The sequence below is a fragment of the Bubalus kerabau genome, chromosome 15, assembly GCF_029407905.1.
Source record: "Bubalus kerabau isolate K-KA32 ecotype Philippines breed swamp buffalo chromosome 15, PCC_UOA_SB_1v2, whole genome shotgun sequence".
NCBI classification, from domain to species: Eukaryota; Metazoa; Chordata; class Mammalia; order Artiodactyla; family Bovidae; genus Bubalus; species Bubalus kerabau.
Window position 1 is genome coordinate 43,413,708 of NC_073638.1, and position 24,617 is coordinate 43,438,324.

Here is a 24,617-nt window from a genome sequence, read left to right on the forward strand (position 1 = left end):
TTTCACTCTCCTCTTTCACTTTCATCAAGAGGCTTTTTAATTTCTCTTCACTTTCTGCCATAAGGGTGGTGTCATCTGCATATCTGAGGTTATTAATATATCTCCCAGCAATCTTGATTCCAGCTTGTGCTTCTTCCAGCCCAGCGTTTCTCATGATGTACTCTGCATAGAAGTTAAATAAGCAGGGTGACAATATGCAGCCTTGACATACTCCTTTTCCTATTTGGAACCAGTCTGTTGTTCCATGTCCAGTTCTAACTGTTGCTTCCTGACCTGCATACAGGTTTCTCAAGAGGCAGGTCAGGTGGTCCAGTATTCCCATGTGTTTCAGAATTTTCCACAGTTTATTGTGATCCACTCAGTCAAAGGCTTTGACATAGTCAATAAAGGAGAAATAGTTGTTTTTCTGGAACTCTCTTGTTTTTTTGATGATTCAGCAGATGTTGACAATTTGATCTCTGGTTCCTCTGCCTTTTCTAAAACCAGCTTGAACATCAGAAAGTTCACGGTTCACATATTGCTGAAGCCTGGCTTGGAGAATTTTGAGCATTACTTTACCAGCGTGTGAGATGAGTGCAGTTGTGTGGTAGTTTGAGCAGTCTTGGCATTGCCTTTCTTTGGGATTGGAATGAAAACTGACCTTTTCCAGTCCTGTGGCCACTGCTGAGTTTTCCAAATTTGCTGGCATATTGAGTGCAGCACTTTCACAGCATCATCTTTCAGGATTTGAAATAGCTGAACTGGAATTCCATCAGCTCCACTAGCTTTGTTCGTAGTGATGCTTTCTAAGGCCCACTTGACTTCACGTTCCAGGATGTCTGGCTCTAGGTGAGTGCTCACACCATTGTGATTATCTGGGTCATGAAGATCTTTTTTGTACAGTTCTTCTATGTATTCTTGCCACCTCTTCTTAATATCTTCTGCTTCTGTTAGGTCCATACCATTTCTGTCCTTTATTGTGCCCATCTTTGCATGAAATGTTCCCTTGGTATCTCTAATTTTCTTGAAGAGATCTCTAGTGTTTCCCACTCTGTTGTTTTCTCTATTTTCTTGCATTAATCACTGAGGAAGGCTTTCTTATCTCTGAATTACATCTCCAGGACTTACTTATCTTATAACTGGAAGTTTGTAGCTTCTGACCACAATCACCCGTTTTGCCTTGCCCACTTATTGTTTTATTTACTCACTGTAAAGGATAAATTTTCCTTTTTCTTCTGCAATGGAGGAGCTAGGTGGAGTGGGAAAGGTGTGGGGTCAGGTGGGGTGGGATGGGATGGGGTCCAGCTGGTTGTTTTCTTTTTTAATTGAGATATAATTCATGTAACATAAATGTGTCATTCTGAAGTGTAGACTTTAGTGGTTTTTAGTGTATTCACTGTGTTGTGCAGCCATCACACTATCTAGTTCCAGAACATTTCCATCATCCCCAAAAGAAACTACATAGCTATTAGCAGTCTGTCCCTTGGTACTACTTTTTGTTTCTACGAATATGCCTATTCTAGACATTTCATATACGTGAAATTGCACAACATGTGGCCTTTTGTGTCTGGCTTCTTTCACTTAGCATAATGTTTTCAAGGTTCATTTGTATTGCAGCATATAACAGTACTTCATTTATTTTTATAGCCAAATAATGTTCCATTGTGTAGTTATACAGTGTTTTGTATTATCTGTTCATGAGTTGATGCCATCTGGTTCTTAAATAGACTTTCAATTAGTCCTTCTGTTTTTAGCCCCATCTTAATCCCTACTTCCATAAGTACCTGATGCTACAAGTTCTTGAGCTTTTTGGAGATTACCTTCAATTTTTCATTCTGTAGGTTTATGCTTCCCTAATTCTGGTATTGTTTCAGTGGGATTTGGGGAAGAGACAGGCAGCAGAGGAATAACCAATGCTCACAATTTGAGAGGTAGGATTTCTGTGCTTGGTCAGACCCAGTAGTCATTTAGTCATGGAATGATCGAGCTGGAAAAACCTTTACAGATCACCAGTGAGTTCTCCACTTTTTAAAAAAAATCTTCTGTTGAGGAAAGTAAGACCCACAAAACTCAGTAAATTGTTACGAGTCGTACATCTGGTAGTCAAGGTAGGACCTTGACCCTCTCTCTTGCCTTCTACCCTAGTTTCTTACACTCAGTTTAGACTGCTAATTTTAAAATTTGGTATTGAGAGCATGGGAACTGTTGCTCAGATTTGTCCTCTGCCACTTCTTTCTTAGAGATTCTAGTCCAGTGGGTTTGCCTAAGCCTGGTCTTCTGGACAGCCCAGCTTTTAGAGAAAAGTACCCCAGTGTATGCATATGTATAGCCTCTGGGAGCCCTCACTCTGTTAAGAACAGTATGTGTATTTCCAGCTCACAGGACTGGGTTTGTTAGACTGGCCTGAAATACCATGAATTTGAGAGCTTTTTACTTCCCCCACTAAACACCAGCAAATTACATGTCTTAGTTCAATATGTTAGCTCAACAGATGTGTCCCCTGCAGGGTATTCAGCTGGGCTGAAAGGGAGGCAGTCTGCACCTGATGCCTTGCTACTTAAATTCTGTCTTATCTGTGGTTTGGGGCAGTCCTCTTTAGATAGGTACTCAAATCTCAGTCTCTTGTTAAAATTGGGTACGTGAGAAGTTCAGCCATTTTAAGAATACTAATTGCATGAATTGGACTAGGGTGGTGCCCTGATGATATCAAGTTGGAGGCAAAGCATCAATAAAGGTAGTGGCCATATGTACAAATCTCAAGTTAGTCTGCCAAAGAAAATACATTGAGAAAGAAAGTGAACAAATTTGCCCCAGGGGAACACATAGGGGTAACAGATGGTTTCTGTTGCGCTTTCTTTGAAAGCCTGGTAAACAGCTTTCCTGGGTTAATAGTGCCTTAGAAGAGGCCTGTGGCTTGTCCAGATGGGGGGCAGCTCACTATCTGCATTGTGGATATTTGTGAGTGTCTGTCTCCTGAGCATCACAGTCATCTGGTGATGGGGGGCCAAGGTACAGGCTGTCTCTTCAAGGAGTGGTTGTCTTCTTCACTTTATGCAGGAGCTGTGAATTTACCTCAACTTTGTGTGTACAAGAGAGAAAGAAGACAGTGATGAGAGCAGTGTAAGATGGTTTTCTTTAGGTACCAAAACTCTGCTTGTTAGTCTGTGTTATTTTAAAGCTGTCTCTTATTTAAAAAGTGCTGATAGTAATGAAGTTGTCATCTAAAAGTAATAACAAGTTAATTTAGTTAGAAATTTGCATTTCCTTCTCTTTCTACATTGTGCCCTGTTAGAGTTGACAGAAGGTGATCTCTGATTCGTGCACAAGTTCAGAAATTATCTAGAAGACAAGGAAAATTGAAATGCTGGGGCAGGAAGTGAATCGAAGATACAACAGTTGGTTTTCAACATGCACTGAAAACCTAAATTGAGTTGGGCAATCAATTTCAGAAATGTTTATAACAGGAAAAATATAGTGAAATCTTTTAATGCAGGAAAGAAATTGATTATAGCATGAGTAGCACTGAATTGGTGACCAGTGTCACTAACAGGATCAGTTCTAGGACATCCCAGGTTGTCATTATGCAAAGGATAGCGTAATCATCTGATTATATCCATTCCCAAGGGCTTCTCTGGTGGCTCAGTCGTAAAGAACCCCCCTGCCAATGTAGGAGAATCAGGTTCAATCCCTGGGTCAGAAGGATCCCCTGGAGAAGGAAATTGCAACCTACTCCAGTATTCTTGCCTGGGAAATCCCATGGACAGAGGAGCCTGGCGGGCAACTGAGCATGCTCACACGCATGCATATATCCATTCCTAGGGAAAAAAAATTTCATCACTCTTGCTGTAGATAATGTGAACTAGACCTTATAGGATTGGTGGTGTTGTGTTGAGAAGAGGCAGTTTATATGATGCTTCTGTCTTAGAGAGGGAGAACATAGCTGTCTTCAAAGAACTCTGTCCCAGGTATAGCTTTGAATGCTGGGTTTGTGTTGCCTGCAGTTTTGGCTTTAAAACCTTGGCCGGTTGTTTAAAACATTAAAACACTTTTTTAAAATTAAAAATACACTTTTTAAATACATTAAACTTTTTATTTGAGGTAATTGTAGAATCAGTTATGCTGCTGTAAGAAATAATACAGGGAGATTATTTTCCTTTACCCAATGGTAACATCTTGAAAAACTGTAGTATACTGTTACAACCAGTACATTAACATTGATACATGTTAATATCAGGACATTAACATCCTGATATAGTCAGGATACAGGATAGTTCCATCACCACAAGAATTCTTGGAGTTGCGCTTTTATAGCCTCCCTCCACCCATCCCTGACTTCTGATCATTCATTTCTGTGATGAATGAATGAATACCACTCTTGATCTGTTCATTTCTATAATTTTGTCATTACAAGAATGTTATAAAATGGAATCATACAGTATATAACCTCTTCTCATTCTTGTAAGTGCAGGTCTGCAGCAGTGAATTCTCTCAGCTTTGTTTTACCTGAAATGTGTTAATTTTTGCCTTCAATTTTGAAGGATTTTTGTTTGTAAAGTTCTAGATTGACAAGGCTTTTTTTTTTCTTTTAGTATATGTAGAATGTTTTCCATGTCTTATAATCCCTACTGTTTCTGATAAAAAGCAGTAGTAATTTCAGTCATTTTTCTTCTTAATGTAATGTATTCTTTTTCTTTGGCTCCATTCAAGATTTTCTCTTAAAATTTTTCTTTTTTCAAAAATTTAATTGCATATCATTTTCTTGGTATTTATTCTGCTTGGAATTCTTGACTGAGCTTCTTGACTCTGTAGATTTATATCTTTTACCAAACTTGGGAAATTTTTGATCATTATTTCTTCAAATATTCTTTTTAACCTCGTTTGCTCTTCTTTCCTTTGGGGCTCCAATTATATGTATGTTAGACTTGCTGTCTCCCATGTCTCTGGTTTCCCTCCCTTGGCCCCCCTTTTCTCTCTAATCTTTTTTCTTTCTGTTTTACAGTTTGGTTACTTTGTGGTTGATTTGTTTTTCAGTTCACTAACTCTTCTGCATCTCCATTCTACTTTTCCCATCAATTTAATTATAGTATTTATTTCTTTACTGAGATTTACTGGCTTTTCATTCATTATGAACACCCCTCTTTTAAATCCTTGACTGCTAAACCAAACATTTGGGTCAATGCAAAGTCAGTTTCTTTTGACTCTTCTCTTGAGAATGGGTCATGTTTCTTGTTTCTTTATATGCTAAACAATTTTAGATTGTGTCCTTGACATTGTGTATGGTATGTTATAGAGACTCTGAATTCTGTCACTTTCCTTCAGAGAACATTGAATTTTGTTTGTTTCCCAGCAGTGAGCAGCAGCTTAAATCTCAGTTCAGTTCTTTTAGCCCTAATTTAGCTGTTTGGGGTCTGTTCCATGCACTTATGGTTCAGGGATCAGTCAGAGACTTGAGCAGCATTTATACAGTTAGTGGTACCCCCTCTCTGGCTCTCTTTGGAATTTCCCTCCCTCACTTCTCAGCTGTTATGGTTGCCTTTAAAGTCTGTTCTCTGGTTCTTCAAGCTAATAAGACTGGATTTTTATCTGAATTTTAGCCACCTCTCATGGCACAGACTCGGACCTGCCTAGCCAAAAGGGGACTCTTTTCCAGTGTTATTACCTTTTCCCCAGAGTTGGCCCTCCATCTCCTTTCATAATCTGTTTGTTTTTTGTTCTCTATTACCTTTGGATGGGCTTTCATAGTGGCTCAGACTGTAGAGAATCTGCCTGTAGTGCAGGAGACCCGGATTTGGTCCTTGGATGGGAAGATGCCCTGGAGAAGGGAATGGCAACCCACTCCAGTATTCTCGCCTGGGAAATTGCATGGACAGAGGAACCTGGTGGGCTATGGTCCACGGGGTTGCAAAGAGTCAGACAAGACTGAACTACTAACACACACACACACACACCTTTGGGTAGTTGTTTTTTATATTTTATCTGGAGTTCATAGTTTATCTGCAAGAGAGTTGGTGTCATAGGAGACTTTCTGCCATGGCTGTAAGTAGAACTTCCATCAAACTAGATATAAATTACTCTTTTGACAAAGTCATTTTTTTGTTATTGTTTATTTATTCTTTTAGTTTCACCGATATTTATATTATCCTCCCTATGTCCTCCAAGGGACCAGATATAAAAATGTTCTTAGCTTTTTTTTTAAAAAAAAAACTTCAAATTTTATATAAAGCTCCTTTAGTGTATCACAACTCTGACTACTGATAGTTTAGAAATTGAATTTATTCATTTTATTTGGTGTATCTAATCCAAGATGTAGGTATAACAGATATATTCTATAAACAGTTTCCCAACTCTGACTACTGATAGTTAAGAAATTGAATTTACTCATTTTATTTGGTGTATCTAATCCAAGATGTAGGTATAACAGATATATTCTATAAACAGTTTCCCAGGAAATAATGGTTACTTTTATTTTGCTTGAATCTAAGCTATGATCTGGAGAAGTTAGGTGGTTCAGCATAAACCAGGTTGAGATTTAACTATATTGGGTCTTCCTCAGGTAGACCTACCTTTTCATATCTGCTCTACCACTTAAAAACACAAACATAATAAGTTTAATATAAATGTGGAGGTCTTGATGAACATTTTCTGATGACCTGGATTTCAGACAGAAGTTTTGAGGTATTTTCTATTTTAACTTGTTCACATGAGGCAATCAACATAGGCTTTTCATGGTAAGAATGGAGAAAATAATGTCCTAATTTGGGTCATTATCAACCTGGAAAGCAGTTATTTAGTAGTATGTGTATTTCATTTTAGACTCTGTGAAAACCTGCTCATTTAGGTTAACTTTTAAGTGGTCAAAATATTTTCTGCCCAAATCAGAAATATTTGGAGCTGTGGTTTTAACTTTTTTGAGTCATGAAATCCTTTGAGATCTGATAGAAATTGTGTTTTCTCCCCAGAAAAATGCAGACGTCTTCCTACAAAAATTTGTAAAGCATTGCAGAGTTTAGGGGTTCCTTTGAAGCTTCTCAGCATCAGCATCCCTCATTCAGGGTTATTCAAATCAAGCTAGTACTAAGAAGCTAATAGCAATACAAATGTCAGTTTGTTTCTGGCTTGGCCAAAGCAGGACAAGTAAACAAAGAACCTATTAGAAGTCCTTGTAAGGCATGCAGGCTTTTAAAGAAAATCTGTTGTGATTTTATCTGAACTGTACTTTCCAGGGGGCAGGTTCACAAAGATAGATTGATACCTAGTTGACTAATTTTTCAGTTGTTGTTAGAAATGGGCCTTAGTTTTGATGTTCAGACCTGCTGACATTTGTGTTGGGCAAATAATTAGTTATTGTTTATAGAACAATGGAACAGCTGTGGTTGTGATGTCATATTCCTGGTATTGTTTGAATTTCCAGAGGTCTAAATAACTGAGGATTTAAGGGACCTGTGACATGTGTAGGTTTGAGGAGATAGGGCTATCTAGATGTTCCTGAGGCAATATGTGTGTGTTGCTTATTCTCTGAAAAACTCAGCCCTCAGTAAATGAACAGTGATTAAGTTGTTTTTAATAAAAAGATCTTAGGTTTGTGATCTCCTTCCTCTATTACTTTATGACACTTCATATGGTGTCTATAATGAACATGATTTGGTCTCAGGGCCCTTATACCTATTCTTTACACATCATCTTTCCCCTTGCAGTGAAAATACTATGCTCCTGCTACTGGTTCAGTCTAATACACAGCAGGACTTTTGTCTAAGAGGCACTGTCTGCTGTGCATTTACTCAGAAATTGACTATTTAACAAGACTTCTTTACTCAGCTTGTTTAAAGAAGGAGTAGGAAGTGGAGAGGTGGTGGTGGGGACAGATGATCTGAAGACCACTTCTGTGATCATAGCTTTCCTCCTCCTCTTTGTCTACATTCCAGGTCAGCTCATCATGTTCACTTTTGGCTCCATTCTTCATCTCACTGCTTTGAAATTCTTCCCCTAAATAGTCCCCTGTTCCATCTTTTGAATGCTCTTCAGGTTTTAGGGGGTACCTCATAGCCATCTGAGGAAAATGTCTTTCTCTGAACGCTTTCATATAGGACATTGCTAACCACCCTGACTCCTGTGTATGTTCAGATGTTTTGTGGTTTTTACTGAGGGGATTTTTTAGCCTACTAAGAAAGAAATGAGAAAACTGACAATTAAAAGTAAAGAAGCTTATGAGGAAGAAATAGTTTATCTTCTCTCAGAATTGGATTCAGTTTAAAAATACATTCTGAGAATGTCAGAATGTAGACAAGATCTTTTGTCAGCTGCTTGCAGTTTAATTACTTTGTACAGTGAGTGCAGGCTTGTATGGGTGGGCTCTTTGCACTCTGCAGGTGTTAGTGAAAGCTCTGAGACTTGCTTGACATAGCTGTAGGGCTTTGTTGCATTGCTTCCAGTATCACCAGCTGCCTGCTGATTTTGCAAGTTTTCTTCAGTGAACATTACCAAATGTATTTTGAGAAATGAAACTTGCTAGATACGAGTTTCAGAAAAATCAGTTTGAAAGAAGGGATTGAATGTGAGAGAAATTGAAATTGTAGAACTTGCTTTATTAACAGAAAGAAGGTTGGGTCTTGTCAGAAGTTGAAGATTATGAATAAGTGGGCTTATGATGACAATGATGGACAGAACCTGACAGAAAATGGATGTGAAGGTTTTAATTATAAAAGCAGTAACTTTCTGACTGGAATGATTATTAGTTTCTGGAACAGGTGCCTTAGAATTAATATAAACTTTTTTTCCCCCAGAAGCTTTCAAGATGCCTCTCAGTTCAGTTCAGTTCAGTCAGTCAGTCATGTCCGATGCTTTGCGACCCCGTGAATCGCAGCACGCCAGGCCTCCCTGTCCATCACCAACTCCCGGAGTTCACTCAGACTCACGTCCATCGAGTCAATGATACCATCCAGCCATCTCATCCTCTGTCATCCCCTTCTCCTCCTGCCCCCAATCCCTCCCAACATCAGGCTGATTTAAAGTGAAGGACTGTCTGACTTTAGGTTCATCCCAATCTTGTGTTGGTGAGAAGTGCATCTTCCTTAATAATCACCAGCCTCCTGGGGTTCTAAGCCAACTTAGAAAAACTTTAGTTGGAGCAGAATTTATTCTGGCAACTGGAGCACATGAACAGGATCCTGTGCAAGTGTGCTCTGAATGGATAGATCACATAAGCTGGAGCCTCCCACCTAATAACCTCCCTGCAAAATTGTTATTTGTGTATGTTCTTTTTCCTATAGAATGTTTCATATACGTTTGATGGAACGGTTCTTGAGAATAGGTGGTTCATCTCTATCCTCCACAGTACCTAAGGCCCTTGTATAACACGATTACTCAGTAAATAGATACGTAATTCAATTGAATTGTCCTTGGTCATGTTTCCCACATATTTTTCCATGATTACTAGTAAATTTATATGTTTGAAATATTTAGGTGCATTTAATTTGTCCCCTTCTCCCTCATTCCTTGGGAAAAACAATATTTGGTGGTATACTGTCAGAGAAAGCACTAGTGGCTTTATAGTACTTTAACTAATCTATTGAGCTCTTTATCCCATTATACTATATTGTAATGTTTTTCAAACTGTGAATCGTGGCCATTAGTAGGTCTGCAGGTAGCATTTTGGTTTTAAATGATATAGAGTAGAAATTATTAAAAGATATCTCATGTAGTAAGGGTAAGTATTTTTGGGGTGAAATTTTTGTTTTAAGTGAATTTATATATACATATTATGTATGTGTTTATTGCTTCATGATGTAAACTTTGTTTCATACTGGAGTTATGGTCAAAAAAGTTTGAATAACATTGCTTTATTGTAATCCTGTGTTATTTTATTTATCATGTAGCATTATGCCAGTACATACAGGCTTCTAAAGCCAGGGATGGTGCCAGCTCTTTCATTTCAAGTACAACTGAAGGTAAAAACAAACTTGAAAACACCCGTAGCATTCTGGTGGCTCTTATAAAGTCTCTCCGGTGGCATTTTGTACCCTTTGACATTCTAACTTTCTTATGCCTTTTCCGACCAATACATTTTTCATATTCCTATCCTTCTAGGTGGTGGGTTCTTTGATTCTTCCTCTTTTCTCCTTAATGTCCTTATTTCTGTGTATTATTAATGCTTTTAGGAGGGGACGGAGGAAACAAAGGAGAATTTCAGAAATTTCAAATGATTCTCAACTGACAAATAACTCATTTATCCTGAAAAATCTGCCTTGTATTTTTTCAGAGATCATAGAAATGCATACTTTATTTTGAATTGAAAATAATTTATGCTTCTGTCATGTTTTCAGTTGACTTTTATCAAAGTAAATGTTGCTTTTAGGGGAAAAAAAATGATATAATCTTTCATCTTTCCTTGTGTTTTCTCCCCTCTTCTCCCAGTAAGATTAACTATTGGATTTGTAGTAATGATTTCATTTTAAAGAAAAGCCAAGGTATCTAGCAGTGTCCAGTATTAACCATGCTAAACTTTTCCAGCTTCTTTACTGATCTATAATCTAATAACTATAATGCCTTTCCTGTTCTTAGATGGTTGACATACTAACCTTTTTGCCTTCATTTCTGTACCTTGCTGGACTGCCAAGCTCAGATATTCATAACCCTGTGTTTCAAGGGACTTTGTGGAGATGATTTGCTTCGTTTTTTTTCTTGCAGGAGAAAATTTTGAGCAGACACCATTGAGACGAACATTCAAGTCTAAGGTCCTTGCACGATATCCTGAGAATGTGGACTGGAATCCCTTTGACCAAGATGCAGTGGGAATGGTTAGTATTTGTTAGCTACAAGTGTGAGATAATTTACAGAGTAATTTACAGTAGGATTGTAAGTCCAGACTATGGTAGCTGTGATTCCACCTAGTATCAGTAACTTCTGAAGATGGGGTAATATGCATGTTGTTCATGATTCTGCATTTTGATCACTGTATCAAATACTCAGAATATATCAGCTATACCAAAAGTCACAGTGTGCTTCTGTTGAGTCAGACAAGTACTTAGTATTGGGTTAGTGAACTTTTTTGTGAGATTGAGCTGTTAGTTGCTTATAGCACTGATACTGTATGATGAGATTTAAAGCAGTTTCCTCTTAATTTGTACTGTATATATCTGAGTAATATGGCAAAAATGAATCTTTTTTAGTATAATTTTAGCACCCAGCTGGTGCCAGTGGTAAAGAACCTGCCTGCCAGTGCAGGAGACCAAAGAAACATGGGTTCAATCCCTGGGTTGGGAAGATCCTCTGGAGGAGGAAATGGCAACACACTCCACTGTTCTACTTGGAAAATCCCATGAACAAAGAAGCCTGGTGGGCTACAGTCCATGGAGTCGCAAAGAGTCAGACATGATGGAAGTGACTTAGTACACAGATAGGGCAGCATTTTTAATCTCTAGAAGAATACTACCATGAATAACGTTTATTGAGTATTCAACTTATGCTAGGTACTGTGATAAGTACTTTACATGAATTAACTCATTTAATTCTCATAGTACCCCTTAATGTGGGCTACCCTGGTGGCTCAGTGGTAAAGAACGCATGTGCCAATGCAGGAGATGTGATTTTGATCCCTGAGTTGGAAAGATCCCCTGGAGAAGGAAATGGCAACCCACTCCAGTGTTCTTGCCTTGGAAATCCCATGGATAGAGGAGCCTGGTGGGCTGCAGTCCATGGGGTCACAATGAGTTGGACACAACCTACTGACTAAACAGCAAAAAATGAAATCCTTCATGTAGATATTATTAAATAAACACAGACACATGTATTTTATGGGTAAGGAAACTAAGATCCAGAGAGGTTAGGTAATGTGTTCAAGTCACATGGCTAAGGAGCTGTTTGAGTAAGCTTAAATACTAGTTCCAGAACTCTGCCCTTGACCACATCTTTGTACTTTGTTATTTTTTAATAGCTTTGTGAGGATGATCTTGTTTGATGGACACAAAAAGCCTGTGAAGTAGGCAGAGTAAACAGTATTATCTTCATTTTACAGGGGAGGAGTCTAAATCTAGAGAGCCTCAAGTGTTTTGACTCTTAGCAATGGCACCCCACTCCAGTACTCTTGCCTGGAAAACCCCATGGACAGAGGAGCCTGGTGGGCTGCAGTCCATGGGGTCGCTAAGAGTCAGACATGACTGAGTGACTTCCCTTTCACTTTTCACTTTCATGCATTGGAGAAGGAAATGGCAACCCATTCCAGTGTTCTTGCCTGGAGAATCCCAGGGACGGGGGAGCCTGGTGGGCTGCTGTCTATGGGGTCGCACAGAGTTGGACATGATTGAAGCGACTTAGCAGCAGCAGCAGCTGGTGCTTATTTCCTTTTAACATGGTATATTCTAGAAACATTTAGGCTTTGAGAAGTCAAGTTCAAGAATAATGGGAATACTATAATGTAGCTCCTTGTACTTGTTAACCCAGGTTCCTCAAAGTCCATTTGTATGACTAGGTTGGTGGAAAAGTAGAAAATGAAAACTGATTGATTCAGGTCAGTTTGATTAGCTGTTCAGTTTCTTTATATAACCCATCTGAGTTAAAGTGGAAAAAGTACATCTTTATCCTGATTATGTCATCTCTTTGCATTGTATGAAATGAACATCTCCCCCTTCCCCCCTTTTTTCCCTCTGAAAAGAGAAGATTTTGTTGATGACAGAATCTTGTGAACTGGATAGAGTCTAAAACTTGGTTTATTTTTAGGTATGAAGTTGCATCTATCTGGTTTTTAGATATGTTTCTAGCATCATTTCCTAATACATGCTGTCATGCTTGACCACCTACCTAAATTCTCCAAGCTTTCTTTAACCTCCTTGATGCATTTTTTTTTTGTGCCCATTAAATACCCTTCTTTCTCTTGTCTGCCTAATGAGTTCAGGCATAAGCTCATCTCTGAAGCCTTTTCTGATGAAGACTGAGACTGAGTTGTTTTGTGTTCCTCTGGTACTTTGTGTATACTTCTATATAGCCTTGATAACTACATTATAATTTTGGTTATGTGTGTGTCTTAGAATGGGAGTTCTTTAGGGCAAATAGTTTGCTGTGTTGGACTTGATATTCCAGACACACAGCATAGTAGGTGCTCTTTAAGTGTTAATAAATAAGTAGTGATGGTGTTCTGAGAAGAGGAATAGCAGTGTGTTCTCACTCGTTATTTTCTTGTTGTCTTTTACAGCTATGCATGCCCAAAGGGCTGGCATTCAAGACCCAGGCTGATCCCAGGGAGCCTCAGTTCCATGCCTTTATTATCACTAGGGAGGATGGCTCTCGGACCTTTGGGTTTGCTCTCACGTTTTATGAGGAGGTGACTAGCAAGCAGATCTGCAGTGCAATGCAGACCCTCTACCACATGCATAATGCAGAGTATGATGTCCTCCATGCTCCACTTGCTGATAGCCGAGACCTCAGTGGCATGGAGGATGGTGATGGCACTCCTGGGACCAAGCTGCAGCGCTTCAACTCCTACGACATTAGCCGAGATACACTCTATGTCTCTAAGTGCATCTGCCTCATCACGCCCATGTCCTTCATGAAAGCATGTCGGAGTGTGCTGGAACAGCTTCACCAGGCAGTCACTTCACCTCAGCCCCCTCCACTGCCCCTTGAGAGCTACATATACAACGTACTATATGAGGTGCCACTCCCACCTCCTGGCCGGTCCTTGAAGTTTTCTGGGGTCTATGGGCCAATCGTCTGCCAGAGACCAAGTACCAATGAGCTTCCCTTGTTCGACTTTCCTGTCAAAGAGGTCTTTGAACTGCTTGGGGTGGAGAATGTGTTTCAACTTTTTACTTGTGCCCTTCTGGAGTTTCAAATCCTGCTCTACTCACAGCGTAAGTCAGTGCTTACTAAAGCTCTCTTCCTGACTAGGGCCTCTCTTTTTTTCCAATTCAGGTAACAGTGGGGGTGACTGTAAAGGCCAAGGGCTGTTAGAGTTTGAGCAGAATCCAGATCTTTTGCTTTCCATGACTCATCAGCTTTTGTAAATTCCAAGTATGTGAATTGTCAACCAATTGCAAAGAACAAATACAGAATTCCCTATTTAGCATTAACTAAATTAACTTGTGGCGCTAGTGGTAAAGAACCCACCTGCCAAGGCAGGAGACAGAAGTGATGTAGGTTTGATCCCTGGGTTGGGAAGACCTCCTGGAGGAGGAAATGGCAACCCACTCCAGTATTCTTGCCTAGAGAATCCCATGGACAGAGGAGCCTGGCGGCCTATGGTCCATACAGTTCCAAAGAGTCAGATATGACTGAGGTGACTTAGTATGCACACGTGCTAGATGGCAAACTAATGGAACATGAGAGGTCTACCATTTCTTATTGACTATCATCATGGCCTTTTGCTGGACTCTCCAGTCTGGGAGGAGAACCCTGTCTCCTAAGTCTGGCTGATGGCTGAAAAGAGGAGGCAGGAGTTGATGTTTGTGGGACACACTTTCTACCAGTTTGTCCTGTCACTCTGCAGAGTTGTTTCTGCCCCTTCCTCAGCCTGACGGTAGTGATGACCCTTCATATATTTGGAAAAAATATATTTGAGTAAATGAGGATGTGTTGCTTTTTTCTGTTGTTTGTTATAACTGAATTGTTTTTATAAATGAGAGGTTAAGTGATTTTGAGCAGTGGATATGGACAAAACAATAAAGTAGAGCAGAAGGAAAAAATATTTATTAAGGGAGTGAATTAAGTAACAAAATTCGTTCATTCAGAACATATTTACTGAGAGTATGTTGTGTGCCAGGCATTATTCTAGGGGCTAGAGATTCAGGGTGGACAAAATAGATAAACATTCCTGCTATAATAGAACTTACATTTTAGTGGGAAAGAGGTGATTTTTGCTTGCTTGGCTTGTGAGCTCTTAGTTCCCCAACCCCAACCCTAACCCAAACCCCAAATCTAGGCCCTGGCAGTGGAAGCACAGAGTCTTAATCATTGGATTGATAGGGAATTCCCCCCACCCCTCTCTTTTTTGGAGAGGTGATTGAATAGATAAATGTACAGTATGTCAGGTGCTAATAAAAATAATATAGTAATTTTAATAAAAAGTTAAACAGTAAAGAGGATAGTATTGGGGGAAGGCAAATTCCAGTTTTTAATAGAGTGATTAGATTAGACCTCTCTGAGTGATCCATATTAATGTTTGTAGGAAAAGTTTTCCAGGCAAAGAGCACAAGAAATAGAAAGGTTCTGAGACAAAAATGTAGTTGGTATGTCCAGAAACAGTGAGGGTGCTTGATGGATAAAATGGTGTGAGAGAGCAGGCGCTTAATAGCAGATGGTGTTAGAGACTTAACAGGAGGCCAAACTGTCGAGTCCTGTAGGCCACTGTAAGGACTTTGTTACTCTGAGATGTTTAGTCATTGGAGGTTTTAAGATTTTTGACTTTTTATTTTGAAATCATTCCCAGCTTATAGAAGAGTTGTAAGAAATGTTCAAAGAACTCTTGTATACTGTGCCACAATTCACCAATTGTTAACATTTGGGTGCATTGTTTTATCATTCCCTCTGTATCTCTGTATGTGTGTGAACATAAATGAACCATTGAGAGTTACTGTAGATTCCATGTCCCTTGACTCCTTAGTACTTCAGCTTTTATTTTGTAAGAACAAGAACATTTTTTAACATAGCCATAATATGATTAATAAATTTAGAAAATTTAACATTGACAAAATAATAATACTGTATTCAGCTTTTATTTACCATTGTTCAATAATGTCCTTTATGATAAATTTTTTAAAATTGAGGGATAGTTGATACACTGTTACGTAAGTTTCAGGCATACACCATAGTGATTCATGATTTTTAAGGGTTATATTCCAGTTGTAGTTGTTATAAAATACTGTCAGAGAATACAGACAACATTCCCTGTGTTCCCTGCATTGTACAATAGGTCCTTGTAGCTTATTTTATACATAATAGTTTTTACCTCTCATTTGTTTGTTCTCTATATCTATGAGTCTGTTTCTTTTTTGTTATAACCTAGTTTAATTTCTTAGACTCTACATAAAAGTGAATGATAATTAAAAAAAAAATTCCTGGTTCAGAATCTTAGTCCAATAACATATGCAGTATGCATATTGCTTTTAGTAGTCAATTCTTCATGTCTCTCATGACTGACGTTTTTGTAGAGTACAGGCAAGGTATTTTGTAGAATGAACGTCCATTTGGGTTTTCCTTCTGATGTTTCCTTCTGGCTAGATTCAGGTTATACATTTTTGGCTGTGATATCACAGAAGTGATGTAGTGGTTCTCTCAGTGCATTATATCAAGAGGCACATCATGTCTATTTTTATCACAGGAGGCACATGATGTTCGCTTGTCCCATTTTTTGATAATGTTAATTTGATCACTTGGTTAAGATGATGTCTGCTGAATTTCTTAACTGAACATTATCATTTTTTCCCTTTGTAATTAATAACTGATTTGTGAGTTGATACTTTGAAACTCTGTAAATTTATTGTTGCTCTTCAGAGTTTTACCTAATAGCTTTAGCATTCTTTGATAATTCTAGTCTGAATTAGTTACCAGGCTGGTTGCTTTTTACTGTGAGGAAGAACATTTCATTCTCTCTTGTTTATTATTGTACAGACTCAGATTTTTATTTTATTCAGTAGGTTATATGGTCCATTACTATAATTAATTTTTTTTTATTTTGAGGTCAAATTGTCCCAGATCTGGTCCATGGGCCAAGTCTGAATAATGTTAGTTAGGAGGCCATTGTAATAATTGCAGTGAGACTCTATGTTGTCTCTTCACTAAGGAGGTAACAGCAAAGTGGTGTGAAATGGTTGGATTCTGGATATGATTTGAAGTAATAGAGACTGTGTTGAATTGAATAGCATATACCCCATCTAAAATGGACAGCCAGTAGTTAGCTCCAGTTAATTCCTTTGGAAATCCTGGCCTGATGTTTCTAGATCTTCCAGTTTTTCACGAGGACCCAGATTTTTTATGTGAAACTTTTGATTTTTAAACATTCATAACAATGTTCTTGTTAAACACTGCAGAACAAACAAGAAAAGCCTCTGTTGACTGAGTGTGGTTCCTGAGGCTTCACTTTGCAACTTGTTTTAAGTAATGATGTTTCAGACTCCTGTCTCTGGGTGATGTATAGACTTGTGTAAGTCTTGTTGTTTTTTAGTTACTGTTTCTTGACTGTGCTCAGTCACTCAGTCGTGTCACACTCTGCGGCCCCATGGACTGTAGCCCGCCAGGGTACTCTGTCCATGGGATTCTCTAGGCAAGAATACTGGAGTGGGTTGCCATACCCTCCTCTAGGGGATCTTCTTGACCTAGGGATGGAACCTGTGTTTTCTGCATTGGCAGGCAGATTCTTTACCACTAGTGCCACCTGGGAAGCCCATGTTTCTTGAAACAGCTGACACTGAAAAACATGGGTTTGAATTACATGGATCCACTTATATGTGGATTTTTTTCAATAAATATGTACTATAAGAATGAACAATCCATGGTTGTTTGAATCCTTGGATGTGGAACTGTGGATAAGTGGAGTGAAGTGAAGTGAAGTGAAAGTTTCTCAGTCGTGTCTGACTCTTTGCAACCCCATGGCCTGTAGAGTCCATGGGATTCTCCAGATCAGAATGTTGAAGTGGGTAGCTATTCCCTTCTCCAGGGGATCTTCCCTGCCCAGGGACTGAACCCAGGTCTCCCTCATTGCAGGCAGCTTCTTTACCAGCTGAGCCACCAGGGAAGCAGAGAGCTACCTGTAAATGTTTGAGATGATGAAGTTTTAGTCATCAGTTTTTAATTATTGCATTACTAGTTAAACAAAAAAAAACAAAAACTATTTCCAGGTCATGCTTAGTCAGGAACAACGTGTAAGCTGCTCCAGAGTTTTATTGGTGACCACACAGGATGCTTTGCTAAAACTTCTCTATCTAGTTGATGCATATCAGCTTCTGCTCACTTCCTACTCATTTGTCTTCATTTTCTGGAAAGCTTTTTGTTACTTATAACTCCTTTAAACTGGGATTTGCTTAAATGGTGGGCTGAGTTTTTAGTGAATAGAGCTGTTTAACCCCTGTGAAAACTCACTCATTTGAAATCAACCATTCCAAGAGGATATTATTACTCATATGGTTTTAAAATTTTTGTTCCTACTTTGTCCTTAAGTATCTGAAACCATCGTACCATTTGTAAATAGTAACTTGTTAAATTTTGATTTTAATAAATCTATTGTATTGGCTTTGCTTATTTAAAAAATAAAACTCCAAAAACAAAAAGAAAAACAAGTCTAGAAATTGCATCCTGAAGAAAAGCTAAACTTTGAACATAAGCCTTCTCTTCCAAGCTATGCTCCCTGACCTAGAATAGGCTTTTGAGTAATGAAAATCAGTCTTCTGAGCCTGTCAAGTTCTAGGGAAGGTTTTCATCAAAGTGTTAAAATGACACTTGCATACTGTTTCTATTCAGGCTAGGTTGTCAGGTTGGGGGCAGACTTGGCTAAGAGTAGAAAACCAGCTTCTGCTTGGTTGGTGGTTCTTTGGTCTTGATCTTGACTGCAAAGTTCACATCAGCTCTTTATAGAATGCAGATTCATGTAAGTGGTAAATGAGGTGTTTGACATTCATGCTGAATAGAAACCAGACCACAGTTCCTTTTCTTTTTGTTCTAGTTCTCTACCCTCTTTCTACCTAAGAGAATCTACTTAACATTCTCATTTAGTATTTAGAGCAAGTTGCCATTTATGAATTCTATTGTATTTCTATTAAATGTTATAATGAGTATGGACCTGTGTGTGTATTGGGGGAGGGTATACTTCAGCATGTGATCCACTGAGGTTTCTGGGTTGTCTCTCTGATACCCATAAGAGAATCATGCTCTGAGCATACCCTTGCTGAAGTTTATACTGTTCTTTCTACATGTGGAATTGTATTAAAAATTTTTAATTGCCATTGGAGAAGCAGATGCCTTGTTTTTGACTGGTTTTTGTGTATGTGTTTATTTTTTTGACCTAGATTACCAGCGACTGATGACTGTGGCGGAGACAATTACAGCTCTCATGTTTCCTTTCCAGTGGCAGCATGTCTATGTTCCTATTCTCCCGGCTTCTCTCCTACATTTCTTAGATGCTCCTGTGCCATACTTGATGGGCTTGCATTCCAATGGCTTGGATGACCGGTCAAAACTGGAGCTGCCTCAAGAGGTAAGAGAAATGTGGAGCTTGAGTACTGGTGCCGGTGGCCCTGATACAAGATTTGGGAGACAAGGGCTTTGGGATGAGTCCAGGGTGGTATTGCCAAGTTTGTTTTCTTTTATTTTGGAGAACATAAATAACTTTCCAGGAAAAAAGTAAAAATAATGAACATTTAGCTCAATTTATATCATTCCGGAAACACTTGTTTATCACCTGACATACGTTTATTGTAATCTCTGTGTTTATACTATTATGAACTGCCTTTTTCATGCACATTTTTTTAAACACAGAATTTTATGTATTTTTAAGACATTTATTAGAAAATCTTATTATGTAAAATTTTAAATTTACATGGAAGAGTAGCATAGTGAATCTGTTTTCAATACTTAGCTTCAACAGTTATCATACATTTAAATTGTATTTTATTTCTATACTATTTCATATTATTTAAAGAAATTCCACATAATATAATTTTATAGCTACTTTAGTAGCCAGACTTATGTTAATAAATCATTGGTTTTCTTTTATAGGCCACAGTTGCTCTGTAAAAGTTGACCAGATCACAGTGATTCTTGTAGTACTGAGACATCTTTGAAAATTTTCCTTGCTCAAGATAATTTAGGCCTTGAGATAATGCATTTCCTCTCTTGCTGTGAGAATGGCCTGTTCAAAGTCTTTTCTATTGTTTCAAATACTACCATAACTGTTTATTTATTTAGTACTTCATTCTAAAATAAATTTAAAGCACCCTTAGAAATAAGATTGTTCACTGTTTATTTTCCTAGAACTACAGGTAAAACTCATCTACCTCTTTTGGTCATTTGGTGGTGGTATGAAACTAGCTGGGGGAATTGGGCTTTACTACTCTGAATTTCATAATCAGTGGAAAGGCCTGGGAAGAATACTTTGGAGTATTCACACAATGGTCTCATCCCTCTACCAGTGATTTTTTGGGGTAAGATTTTTATGTATAACTGAGGAATATGAGTAAAAGGACCTCCAAAGAAGAGGCCATTCTCATGGAATTGGGTCTGAGCAGCTTCATGTTGTTGGGCATGTCTGGGTAGCCACAGTGATGAACAATCCTGATAATTAGATCATACCTCTAATATTTAAATTATATTCAGATGCATCTCTTTTTCTCTATCCTTTGGTTTTAGAATCAAAATGTCTTCTTTGTAGTTTTTGCTTTTTTACCTCCTTTGCTGCTTTGATTTCATAGTGCTTTGTGCTTCTTGGGGTGGGACAAGGTGAATTAAGAAAGAAAAGATCTAAATGATGTCAGCTAAAAAAAAAATTCAGAAGTCTGCAAAAAGAACAGAGTTTATTTGGGGACTTAAGATTTGCAATTGGGGAGAATCAGATTTGGTAACCCCTGAAAGAGTGTTCCAAGGAAGAGAAAGAATCGGGGCCTTATAAGGACAAAAAACCATGAAGTTGTTAAAAGTTGCCCTGTGAGAGTTGGGATCGACTCTAACCTAAGTCAGAATATTTGTCCTTAAGAAATCGCAAGTTATCTTATGGTAGGGGTCCTATAAATAATATAGACTGTCACAAATTGTTTGAGGGTAAGGACCTTTTAGTATCTTGAGTTTTTGGAGGTGTTCTGGGTGACTTCATCAGGACAAAAGATCTGAATCCATCCAGACTGAGTCGTGCAAACATGATACCTCCTTAGTGGCCTCCTGACTCCATTTTAGAGATCTCTTTTAGCAATACTGACTCCATTTTGATTTTCACAATGATGGAGAATACCATTGCATTTTTGGGTATTGGGTTTTTATATGTATTTGTCTACTGATAAATATGCCTGAAGAGTAGATATCAAAGATTGGAATGTGGAGAGCTTTTTGTTGTTGCTTTAAATGATTGCATATTTAATATTGACACTTCTTACTGGTAAACCTAAGTATAATTTTGTAGAAGTCAAATAAGAATAACAGTAGAAATGATTCAAGGTAGAAAGGCAGAGAGGCATGCATAATCTGATAAATAGGTCACTAGGCAAGAAGCCAGATTTCTGTTTTATTTTCATCTTTGGCATCAGCTGGCTGTACACTTGCGGTCAAGTTCTATTTCCTGTAGGGTCTCTCAGTATCATTCTGTGTGTGCTTCGGGTATGTGGGTGTGTGAAGAGGCTGCTGGGAGACCAGCAGTTTTCTTAACAGGACTGTTTGAGAAACTGTGGGTTGTTTGAGAAACCCAGAATCTCACTCTGTTCTGGGATGTTGGAGCTTCCACTTGGCAGCCGCCACTGTTGCTGCATCTTTTGTGCTCTGCCTCTCCTTGTGGCCCCCTTGAGAAGGAGTGGTAGGTTGGAGATTACCTGTGTGTAGTTTATAAGCAGTTCTAGGGTTTCAGAGTCCCACTTCAGCCAGCCAGTCCCTCTGAAGATCATGTGTTTGTGGGGATAGTTACACAGCTGGGTATTGTCTACCTTAATTTTTAGCAGATGACCTCTGGGATATCTGAGTCTGTGTAGTCCTCCTGGTAAACTTTAGGCTGGTAAGGAACGAGGGGGTTTCTCAAGGAGTAAAGCATCATCAAAGGTACACATAATGAATGGAGAGTGATAATATTTTTGAAAGGTAATTTTAAGATGTCTCAGAGATGATACATTTATAGTTTCAAATTCTAACAGTGCACAGAAGTATAAAGTAAAAAATTACCTCAGATTTTACCACCCAGAGATAACTAAGGCTGGGAAATTCACTTGGGCCTTTGCAAGTGGGCATCATTAGGGTATTGGGGTCGGGCACACTCGATCTATAAAAGGGACTTTATCCAGAGGCATAAAGAGTGTACATTCCCTAACCCCCCCAAGTCAGAATTCATCAGTTGCTGCCCCATCTTTGGGCATCAGAAGTCTGTGAAAAGCTCTTTGTTTCTTTTTACACCAACACATGAGCTCAGCTGGCCCTGAGCAAGTGAGAGTGCTGTGCTGCTTTTGTGAAGCTTTCTTTGTCCTGTGCTTCTCTTTTGGGTTTCATTGTCTGAGCACAGGAAGGAGGCAGTTCCTCCACAACTGTGTTGGGGGAGGGGGTGTTCCTTCTTTCTGTCTTGGGTCCCTCTTTCTTCCCTTCTTTTTCAGGATACTTTGTCAGTAGCTTTTCCCTAGTAATCTGTTGAGACTAACCAGTGAGGCTGTCTGTGATTTGGTGCTAGGAACTCAGGGCTGGGAAAGACCGTTGTGACCTTTTGCAGGAAGGGATTTGGGAAACTTCTGTGGTTTGGGATATCTCTGTGATCACTGCCGCAGAGTAGCTAAGTCTTCCCATGGCCTCTCCTGATGAGATAGAAGGTTAACTGAAGAAAACTGATCACTTGGGTTCAGTGCCTCTTCCAGGCTTCTTCTTGTCCCTCAAGCTGTTTGCAGGAGTTGGCCTCTTTTCAGATAAGGAAAGGGGTTTGAGGTAGATTTCAAGTTATTTCTATTTGTCAGAGCCCTCTGTGTCCTGACAGGAAAGAGCATGAAGCTGTTGTGTTAGGCTGGTAGCTGAATGGCCTTCTTTTCATTTTACCTTCTTATCCCTACCGGCCTCAGCCCAACTCTGAAGAATGGCTAGTAGTTTTGTCTCAGAGGCTCCTGTCTTAACCTCCGAAGTGCGCGTGAGCTGCTTTCTTTTCTCCAGCCGCCTCTGTCCAGGAGTATCTGCAATATGTGGATACAGCATTTGGAGTTTATCAGATTCTTCACAGATGTTCTGTGTTTGGTCAAGAGCAGTGGGAGAAACGGCAGCCAAGCATTGTTGAGTGGATGTAGTTGTGTTTAGCTGCCTCTATGTTTCCTATTGAACAAACTGTTTTTTCCCTCCTCTAAAGAGAGGAGAACCAAGAGGATAAGTAATTGCACTGTGTGCCTCTGGGGGGAGGGGTCACAGTGCTTTCTTCCGTTAGCTGTATGGACAGGGCTTGTGAGGCAGGTGATTTTCAAGACTAGATGATTTAATTCTGTCTTTACTATATTTTTTAATTGCTTGATCCAAAGGCATTTATGATTTTAAAATCTTAAAGGAATAAACGTAAAAGTAGGTGTTATTTTTAGGTGTTAAACATGTATTAGCTCTTTAACAAGGAAGCATTTAACAAGGACGGAAGGGTTCAAAGTTGTTTTCTAGTGGAGGAACTCTGGAAGGTGGAATTTAAAGTGATTCTTCTGATTTTTGAATCTTGGTTATGGGAAAGTTCTCTTTAGTTATGGACTTGTTAATGGAGTAATTTATGCAGTCAGCAAATGTGTTGTATTGAATAAATGCATACATGGCACATGGACATGTTAAAACATGAAATTTTCATAGATTGAGAGTCTGTGGAATAGTTAGATAAAGCTGGACTTACTATATGGTCCTCCTGCCTCCTAGAATATAAGACTTACTGATACAGGGATAAATAGCAGAAACAGTGGAATAGCATTTTGATATATAATAATACATACCATGCCAAAGAACATTTTAGTAATGGAGCTGGAAAAATTGCTTGTCCATAGGAAAAAAAGGATTCTTACCAAAATCGCATAACAAAGTCAACTTGAGATGGAATAAGCATTTAAATGTCAAAAGCAAAAATTTAAATCATCTAGAAGAAAACATTAGTACAGTCTTGATCTCGGGGTAGGAACTTTGTGAATAAGATGAAGAAAACACTTTCCATAAAATAAAAGATTGACAAATTTGATTTTTTTAATTAAGAAAAAGACATTTTAAAATGAAAAGATAAAAGCTAGGAGAAGATATGTGTAGGACACATACAGCCTATAAGGAGTTAGCATCAGGAGATTATAAAGAACTTTTGCAAATAGGTAAGAAGATGAGCAACCCAATAGATAAATGGGCTAACCATATGAAGAGAGATTGCATAAAAAATACACATATCTTGAAATCAGGAAAGTGTAAATTAAATGTACCCAGTCAAGTGGAAACATTATCTGACTTTATTTTCTTGTGCTCCGAAATCACTGCAAGTGGTGACTGCAGCCATGAAATTAAAAGATGCTCCTTGGAAGAAAAGCTGTGACCAACCTAGAGAGCATATTAGAAAGCAGAGGCATTACTTTGTCAACAAAGGCCCATCTAGTCAAAGCTCTGGTTTTTCCAGTAGTCATGTATGGATATGAGAGTTGAACCATAAAGAAAGGTGAGCACCGAAGGATGGATGTTTTTGAACTATAGTGCTAAAGAAGACTCGAGAGTCCCTTGGACTGCAAAGAGGTCAAACCCTAAAATCCTAAAGGAAGTCAGTCCTAAATATTCATTGGAAGGACTGATGCTGAAGCTCCAATACTTTGGCCACCTGATGCAAAGAACTGACTTATTGGAAAAGACCCTGATGCAGGGAAAGATTGAAGGCAGCAGGAGATGGGGACAACAGAGGATGAAGTGGTTGGATGGCATCACTGACTTGATTGACATGAGTTTGAGCAAGCTCCGGGAGTTGATGATGGACAGGGAAGCCTGGCTTGCTGCAGTCCATAGGG

At 38.8% G+C, this 24,617-nt stretch overlaps 1 protein-coding gene across 6 annotated transcripts in view; it reads left to right on the forward strand.

Moving 5' to 3' along the window:
• DENND5A (DENN domain containing 5A) overlaps positions 1-24,617 on the forward strand; it is a 101,979-nt gene that overhangs the window by 39,446 nt on the left and 37,916 nt on the right. For 5 of the 6 annotated variants that reach the window (XM_055548684.1, XM_055548680.1, XM_055548682.1 and 2 more), the window contains 4 exons: positions 9,852-9,923; positions 10,663-10,772; positions 13,163-13,820; positions 18,966-19,153. In XM_055548684.1, the coding sequence (XP_055404659.1) occupies positions 10,770-10,772; positions 13,163-13,820; positions 18,966-19,153 (849 nt within the window). In that variant the 5' untranslated portion in view covers positions 9,852-9,923; positions 10,663-10,769. Of the gene's footprint in view, positions 1-3,046; positions 3,100-9,851; positions 9,924-10,662; positions 10,773-13,162; positions 13,821-18,965; positions 19,154-24,617 lie in introns of those variants that run through there. The other variant, XM_055548683.1, reaches the window with a different exon arrangement.